Source organism: Lepidochelys kempii, chromosome 24, assembly GCF_965140265.1.
Source record: "Lepidochelys kempii isolate rLepKem1 chromosome 24, rLepKem1.hap2, whole genome shotgun sequence".
Lineage (NCBI taxonomy): Eukaryota > Metazoa > Chordata > Testudines > Cheloniidae > Lepidochelys > Lepidochelys kempii.
This window is the reverse complement of record NC_133279.1, coordinates 9,610,641-9,619,580: the sequence shown is the minus strand read 5'-3', so window position 1 is coordinate 9,619,580 and position 8,940 is coordinate 9,610,641. Positions and strand designations below refer to the sequence as shown.

General features: G+C 52.2%; 1 protein-coding gene across 2 annotated transcripts in view; it reads right to left on the bottom strand.

Annotated features, from left to right (window-relative positions):
* Positions 1-496: 496 nt before the first annotated feature.
* Positions 497-8,940, bottom strand: part of F11R (F11 receptor) — a 49,025-nt gene continuing 40,581 nt past the window's right edge. Inside the window, exons 5-10 of one of the 2 annotated variants that reach the window (XM_073323465.1) lie at positions 7,695-7,897; positions 7,507-7,609; positions 6,090-6,197; positions 5,375-5,384; positions 4,018-4,066; positions 497-1,717 (exon numbers count right to left, since the gene is read on the bottom strand). In XM_073323465.1, coding sequence (XP_073179566.1) covers positions 1,682-1,717; positions 4,018-4,066; positions 5,375-5,384; positions 6,090-6,197; positions 7,507-7,609; positions 7,695-7,897 — 509 coding nt within the window. In that variant the 3' untranslated portion in view covers positions 497-1,681. Of the gene's footprint in view, positions 1,718-4,017; positions 5,385-6,089; positions 6,198-7,506; positions 7,610-7,694; positions 7,898-8,940 lie in introns of those variants that run through there. The other variant, XM_073323464.1, reaches the window with a different exon arrangement.

Sequence of the window (8,940 nt, the reverse complement as noted above, 5' to 3'; positions counted from 1 at the left end):
AACTATGCTGAATTCAACCTGAATCCGTCAAGAGTCCCAGTGCCCCCAGTTCAGGTGCCAACACAACTGCTAGATCTCAATGATCCTCAGACAGGTTCACGAGAGGCTCGTTACTGGGTCTCCTGCAGCTCTGTGCAGCACAGGACGTTAAAACTCCGTGTGATGAACCACCAACCAATCAGGATGCTTTTACTAGGTTAACCACCAATTGTAGTTGATAAAATACTTGGTCCGTCATCTTGCTGTGAGAAGAATATATGAAAACTCAACATTTCCCGTCATACCGTTTAAACATGAAGAGTACTATTGTCGATTGCTAATTTGGTTCCTGAACCACTGAGGTCTGAGTGTCACCACTGTGTTAGATGCAGAGAACTACTGTGCAGTCCCCCCACTTCCACCACAGACCAGCAGGGGGCAGGAGAGCTGCAGTCCACTCCACATCCTAGCAAGCCAGCCCCACCTTCCTCCTTCCAAATGTTCGGGGAGACTGAACTCAAACCAAAGGGTTTATTTCCAGTTACAAATAGATAAAATTACACAAGTATTTTAAAGTGGTTTTAAAAGTGACTATTACAGTGTCTCAGGCTTTCAAGTTAAGGTCTGGGAAGGTTTCTCTTGCTGAACTGTAATAAAAAGCAGCCGCACAGTTACATCTGTCCAGCTGCTGGGAGAGGAGTCTGGCCCTACAGCCTCTGCTTGCAGGACAGCCTCCTGAAGAGCTCTTGCCAGGGTAGTTACACACTGTGACCCAACAAAGTGAAGGATTTGATTCCAACCTCCATTATTCCTGGTAACCGATCCAGTCTGCTTTGGAGCCCCGCAAGAGAAAAATACAGATTCCACGGATGAGGCACCATCTACCGCAGCCTTGCAGCAGCCCCTTTCCCGCTTCCTGCAACAGGCTCGTTCCCTACAAGTATTTCTCAGTGGATCCAGATGCGTGGTGGTTCAAGACTCCTGCCATTCATACTGAGGTTGGGGTGACCAGATAGTGGAAAAATGGGGACACTTTTTCGGTGGGGGATGGGGGGGGACACAGACAGCAGGGGGGATATAGTTGAGTTGTAGAATTCAGCCAGTTCAGACACCACAAAGATGACATCCTGACACACTAGTATAGCAGTGACGGTGGGGACCACACAACAATCTTCTACAGTCACAAAAATATACTTGCATTCCCTACATTCAGTGCTTTAGCATAACCAGGGCTCCCCAGCCTGCCACCTCTGGCAGCATAAAACCCTCCGATAGGCTTAAGTGGCACTACGGTGCTGCAAAGGCCTCACGCTGGCCTGCTGCATGGGCTGAATTTCACCCTCCTTGGGAAAGCCTGGTGCTAGCAGACATCCCCAAAGCAGGGTGAGCAATCTGCAACGCCAGCAAGCAGCAGGGGAGCCCCTCTGCTGGGTGTGCTCAGCAGCTGGGTTTGTCATCTGTCGTTTAGGAAAATAACGCTGGTTTATGCGAAGTTGCCTGCAGCGCAGAGGGCAAGACTCCAGCCCCACAGATCTACAGGACAGGGAGAGTCTAGAAGAGGACTAAAAAGGCACTAGGTGTAACTTAAAAAAAAAAACTTAAAATCTCAGTGTTACAGTAGTTCACACAGAACATTTACAGCAGTTCATGGGGCAAGGGGCAGGACGTCGGCAGGAGAGGGGGATCCAAGCCTGGGCCAATGTCACACCAGGAAGGACGAGGTCTGTTTGAATTCTCCCTGGGGGAGTGAAAGAAAGACACAGTGAATTCCCATGTACATGAATTACAGTGAATCCTTCAAAACAAACCTGCTCCCTTTGCCCCCATCCCTGAGCCCCTTGGAGAGAAAAGCTCATGGCACTGGGTAGCCAAGGAGAAACAGTGAGTTCCAGCAACGAGGACACTGGGCTGGGAATCAGGAGACCTGGATCCCAGTCCCTGCTCTGCCTCCCACCTTGAGCAAGTCACCTCTGCTTTCAGTGCCTGTTTCCTCTCCCACCCTATTTGTCGAGCCTGTCTACCTAGACTGAGCTCTTGGGGGCAGGTCTAAAGCTGCAGTTACCACCAAGTGGCTCAGCAGGAGAGCACTGGGTTTCCTGGGTAGAAGCACAGACTAGGTTGCAGGTGAAGTTATGTTTATGGGCTCAACCTCTCTCATTGCAAAGCTGCCATGTGTCAGGGAAGAGCTGGCTGTTCACTTAGGAGAAAGCTGGCCTGGCAACACCCCCTGTTATTCCAGTCCTGTGTGAGAATCAACTTTGCAACTCCTCCCGCAGCCCATCTCCAGCATCAGTCCGTGTCACCAGCACACAGGGTTTGGGTCTTGTCACGCACACGTCCCTCTGTGCCTTGTGTGGAGCCCATGGGAGATCTACCTGTACTCTGGGGAAGCGGCCCGAGTGGCTGCACTGCTTTACAGAGCAGAACGCACCAACTGCACGTATGTCATACCTGAGCCAAGGATCTCAGGCTGTTAAACAACTGAATCACCATGATGACGTATTGCACCCATTTAACAAATGCCCGAGTGGAGGCACAGTAGGTGTAAGGGACCAAGTTGGGCACAGAACCCTTTAACTCCCAGATCCTGACTCTGACTTTTACCACTAGCAATAACTCCTGTTTTCCCTACCCCAGACCAGCAAATGGTGCTGGGCTCTCAGCAAAGACATGATTTTCCTTTCATTTTTGTGCAAAAACTCCTGTTTAAGAGGCTCCTAAGTCCCATTTTCAAGAGTGATGAGGTGCTTGGGGCCAGGTTTTTAATGGCATTTAGGTGCCTGAACATGCAGATAGGCACCGAGGGAGATTTCCGAAAGCACCCAAGCACCTATCTGCATCTTTCGGCACCTACATCCCTTAGGGATCTGGCGCGTGGGGCATTTAAGTACCTACGTCACTTTTGAAAATAGAACTTTGGTGCTTTTGGAAGTGTTACCCCCAGTCTGATGACAGACAAAGGACTCAGCGTGCAGACACCACTTCCCACGTCCCAGTCTCCATCTGACTCTCAGAATGGCCTCCGGCTGATTGTTTAATTAAATTCCAGACACTAAAATTAGTTGTTTATTTCTCACTGCAATGATTAGTCATTCAATTTCACTCTTGCGTTGGAGTTTCACTTTGATGGCCTTTGCCTATTTACCACATGAGTAAGGTTAGTCGGGAGCTTGGCATAGCATTACTGAAAGGTCCTTGATTTAATGGCTTGCATGGCCAAGCAATGCACTGGAGCTACCTTACCCCAACTTACGTGTCTGTGGGAATGGTTTTCATTCTAAAAATCGGGGGCTGTTGCTCTTTAATTCCACACAACATTGATAAGCTGCACCACAGCTGCCAGACCGACCGGTTCTCTAACTGGGGGGGAAGAAAACTAATTCTCCCTCAGCTAGTGGCATCAAGGATGCCCCTGGCCCGATGCTTTCGCTCAGCCAGAAGGAATGGGCTTGACTCAGGGTTCACTATCCCCATTGCACAAGGAACTGGGTACTTGAGGCACAGATCCACAGAAGTATTTAGGCTCTATTTCAGTGGAAGTTAGGAGCCTCAATACCTTGGTGGGTCTGGGCCATAGAGACTAAGGCCAGGTCCACTCCAAACGTTAAGTTGACCCAGCTATGTTGCTTGGGGGTGTGAAAAATCCACACCCGGAACCATGTAGCTAAGCTGACCTAACCCCCAGTGTAGACAGTGCTAGGTCGATGGAAGAACAGCAGCTAGCTGTTTAAGTGTAGACACAGCCTCAGTGACATGCTCAAGGTCATACAGGTGAGCGTGATAGGGCGGTTTTGGGCGAGGTGCGTCTCGGACACTCCATAAAGCCCACAAGTCATGGGTAGGTCACTGCTGTAACCCAGCTCTGCGGCTGGGTTACACCCTGCCTCTCTAAGGTGTGGCCAAAACACCAGTCCCAGCCTGCAGGCCATTTGATCGCACACCTCACACTCAAGAAGCCAGGAACAAAGTTATTTCTTTGGGGACAAGACACTTTCTGGGCTGCCAGAGCAAAGCCGCCTGGCTGGCAGTTCTACTTACGTCACTCCGATTGGAGGGTTGGCTGTAGATAACTTGCTTATTAGTGCTGCTAAAAAGAGAAAGAATTAAACTAAGACACTTCACAAGGGTTGATCACTCCTCGGACCCCACCCCAACCACCAGCTGTGCCACTGTGCCCCGCCAGTATTGGACCAGACAGCCAGCAACGATGGGGAAGCAAGTTAGCAGGCAGCTGCTGTTAATTACCAGGCTATGTCAAACTTCTCACAAAAGATACATGGGAGGTGCCTGATTCGCCCCTTCTCTCCCAACCCCCACCAGGCAAGACACAGCCTCCCCCCAGCTCTGGTAGGAGAGATGCTTTACAGACTGGTCTCTTCCTTCCATCCTTATTTCCCCATCCGATATCCAGCACACAACTAAGAGGCCTCATCCTGATACCCAGCCTGCTTTGGGTGCCAAGTAGATTTTGGGATCTACTCAGTCCCCATGTTAGAACCAGCTTGTAACTTGGTATAATCAGGCCAGGAGCAGAATGGCACAGAAGTGAGGGCTGAGGAGGGTCAGGACTGAGGGGTATTGGCAGAACTGGAAGGGGAGTCCAGGGCCAAATAAGTGGGGGGCTGTGGATCGGGTACATGAGCAGAGCTGTGCAGAGGGGAATTTTCAAGCTCATGACAATGCTATTTGCTCCTGAGATGTTGACTTCTTTTGGGTAAAGGGAAGGAGACTATGCCTGGCATGGTCTGGAGGCAACACACTGCCCTGCTCTGACCCTTCTGCAGCCTTCTGCTCACCAGGCCAGCAAGAGGTGGGGACACAAGACAACACTGCCATCTGGAGAACAGGGGAAGACAGTGCTCCACCCAGATGCCACCTGCTGACCCATTCGGGTGGGGAAAACTGCATTGATGGAGGCTTGGTTCCTGTCTTCAGCTGGAAGATGCGGATGGAATAGAGCTAGGACAGGGGAGTGTGGACCTGAGAGGGTAGGAGCGACCCATGGTGGGGACAGCAGAAACATGTGCCCTCGTCCAAGAGGAAAGGTCAAAGTCTCCCCACTGTTCCAGACTCAGAGATCCCACCTGGCGGGGGGGCCAGCAACGTGTCACACAGCAGCTACTCTGGGGCACAGCGGGGTAGGAGGAGGAGCTTGGGGTACACTCTGGCACCTTGCACTCTAACTGCTGCACGGAAGAGATTCCAGGCTGCATTTAAACTGCCACGGAGGAGGTGGCAGAGTCTGGCTAGTCCTGGCTCCCTAGGGGAATACTCTACCCACTCCACAGCGCTAGAAGGATCTCCGCAGGCCAGGAGCACAAGAGGGATGGAAGAGGCTTGGAGGACGGACAAAGAACAAGGCGCACACTTGAACAGAGTGCGAGGTTCCACTTACCCTCTTCTCTCTGGAAGGAAAAAAGAAAAAACGAGACGGTTAAATGTTGGCAGCTGAGCGACACGTCCCATCTCCAAGGGGTGGCACCCTGGCACTGCTACAGCGGGCAGCAACACAGGCTTCCGGGGGGCCACGCTGCTTTTAGAGTGCACTCAATTGGCTGGGCCAAGAGCAGACAGGCCACACGTGCATGGGGATGAGAGACAGATTCACAGAAGGGGGGACCACAGGCCTGACCATGACACAGCCAAGCAAGCTCTGCACCACAGCCTGGGGGACCCCAGGAACTACAGTTCCCAGCATGCAGTGCTCCATCTTGAGTCAAAGGGGGCTTGATGGAGGGCTGCCCAATAGGGTCAAGAACTCCGCAGGCAGCCCCTCCTCATTGAAAGGCAGCCGAGGTTTGCTGCATCACAGGTAGCCTTCAAGCTCCTGGCAAGCAGGAGACTCTGCCCACTGCGTAGATGCCCCTTCGCAGAGACACCTTGCCATGCAATGGCTCCTCCCAATAGTTTCTTCAGCAGCAGTAGCAGCCAGCGCTCATTAGCCTGCAGCAGTCTGCCCGGCACCCTGCCCGGCGGCGTGTGCCTTAGCTTCTGCAGGGGAATTGATGGGGGCTCAGAGGAACTACCTATGTCATGGGAGTGGCTGAGTGCAAGTGGAAGGGGGCAGGGAGAGGTACGTTCGCAGCCCACGCGGGTAGCTTAATACTTACTGCTGAAAAAGCCACGTCTGTAGGCGAACCAGATGCCGAAGGCAACCAGAGCCAGCACGATTAGCAGCACGACCACAGCTGCCACAATACCGCCCACGTTGACTTCAGCTGGGTGAGAGAAAGACGTCAGTGCGGCATGCAGAGACCTTATGTGGACAGATCCCCCTGCATGCCACAGGATCCCAAATGCTTTTGCATGTGGAACTGCCCCCGTGGGAGAGTGACACCAGCAAAGGATTTAACCTGTCTAGTTGCAGTCCCCAGGGGGGACTGGGCCCCACCTTCCTTCAAGGTGGAATCACCCTGTCTCAGGTACCTTTAATGGTTTAAGCAGCTAGAGGTGAGAAGCCTGCCCTGGGGAACCCGCCAGCTTCCCAGCCAGCACTGTGCGGGGCACAGATTGAGAAGCTCTGGGCTAGTTATCTCAAGTGGGGGTTCTGTAATTATAACCCTGCTGCTGTCCCACTCACAGGTCTGAGCCAGGCCCCCTTCACACTACGACAGCTCCCAGCCTGCTCCACCTCCATTTCTTCTTGCCTAGCTGTCACCAGCCCCTTGCCACACAGCTGGGTTCAGAGCTAGCTGCTTCCACCTATCTGCAAGTGGCAGCAGGAAGAGCAGAGTTTGAGAACGGCAATATTCCCTGGCCAGCCTAGCCTGGGACGAGCCTGCGAGCACGTCTGCTGCTTTGCTATGTGGTTCCAGTGAGCTCAGCCCTGCCCTGATACAAAGTCTTCAGGCATTCGGAGGGGAACTGGCTGTGGCCTGGGAAGGCAGCACCAGCATGGACCTGGCACCCGAAGATCTGCAGTCTTCTGAGCGCCACTGTATGGGCCTAATGTTACAAAGGGCTAAAACCAGACCAAAAGGTGGAAAACAGGATGGTTTGGGCAGCTCCAGGGAACAGGGGCTGATGGCACGGTAGCTTTTCAGAGGAGGGGACAGTTGGAATGCTTGTCACCAGAGCTGGGCCCAGCAAACACCCATCCCCAACCTCAGTCACTCCCAATCCCAGGGTGCACTAGGCTAGGGCGGGAGCCTCCTCTGGGTCTGTCTCTATGGCGGCCCAGCTCCAGAGGTCATGTAGGAGGTGGGACACGCCAAGAACCACTTGTCAGCTCTCAGGAGACTCCGTTCTCTGCGAAGTGTGCTCTTTTAGCAGGGCAGCCCAATGGGCTTCTGGTTCCAGGCTCTCCCCCACCCCCTCCAGCGGAGCACATGCCTCTTTTCCCATCAAGACACTTGGGCACTGTCCAACCTTTAATCTACCGCAGCCAGTACAGGAAGTAGCTGCAGGAGGCCGGGAAGGGGCAGTGACAGTACTGGCTATTGTAAGCTTGCAAGTGACTTCCAAAGAGCCCAGTGTGGACGTCCGCACACACCCACCCACCGGCTCTGCAAGCCCCCATTTCCTTACTGGCTTCCAAGTGGATGGCTTCAGATTTCTGAGCGGTCCCGACGTTGTTCTGAGCCTCGCAAAAATAATCCCCCGTGTCGAAGCTGGTTACGGGCTCAATCGTCTGGAGTGGGAAAGAAGGCGTGAGGGAGGCATGGACAGAGGCATAAACTCCCCATGAGTCAGGCAGCCCCCTCCCCCATGCGTACCAGCACTCCAGTCTTGGTGTCAATCGTGTAGGAGGAGTTCCTGAATTTCTCATTGATCTTGGGGTTGGAGGGCATCAGGATGTTGTCCCTGTACCATTGGAAGGTAGGAGGTGGAGACCCATCTGTTTCCACACATTTCAGCACAGCTTTGTTTCCGATTGTCACCGAGGTGGGCCCCTTGGCAACGGGCTTGGAGGGAGGCACTGCCAGCGGAGAAGGCAAAGAGGCACATGTTACAGATGACCTTACAGAGCTTTGAACCCACCACTATGACCCCCCCGTCCTAAACACACCCAAGACGCGGTCACTCGCATTTGTTAAATTGCGCTTATTAACCCATGACCGACTGGATTAGACTAGAGGACCTGCTCAGTGACACGAAGGCAAACAAATGGCCAGATCATTTTAAGTGAAGTAAACAGAAAGCAGAATCCATGTCTAGCTTGATTGGCTCATGAGCCAACGGACTAAGTCAGTGGCTGGGCCCTCTTCCATTGGCAGGGCTTTCTTGGCACTGCTCCAGGGTTGATCAGTGAAGTTCCAGAGCTCAGGCCAGTGTAACTGTCATTCCCCGATAATGCACCTTTAATTGAGATGGGGAAGGAGTGAAAAGTGGTTCCTTCCTGACCCATGCAGAGATTCTGTGCTGCCCTAAAGCTTGATTATACTTTCATAGAATATCAGGGCTGGAAGGGACCTCAGGAGGTCATCTAGTCCAACCCCCTGCTCAAAGCAGGACCAATCCCCAATTTTTGCCCTAGATCCCTAAATGGCCCCCTCAAGGATTGAACTCACAACCCTGGGTTTAGCAGGCCAATGCTCAAACCCCTGAACTATCCCGTCCACCCCCCATTTGGCCATACTAAAATGCATGTTTGTTTGTGTCCAGTTTACCAGAGATTACTCAGGATCTGTGCCCCGTCTTCAATTTTATCACTTCACCCATTCACTTCTGTGTCATCTGCTGACTGTATCAGCAGTGATTTACTTTCTTTGAGAACTGATAATAATGGTTGTATTGAACTTTTGAGGAAGTTTTTATCTTGTAGTGATAGATCTACAGGAGCAATCTGAACATCCCCATTTGATTGACTTCTACATTTAGTTCGGTAATTGTAGAATTGTAATACTCATGGTAATTGTAATACTCATGTCAGCATAGCTACAGATAGTAGCGGACTTTGCTTTAAAAACCAGCCACACTATTGTCTTCATCTCCTGGACACATTCCACAGAGAGCAGCATT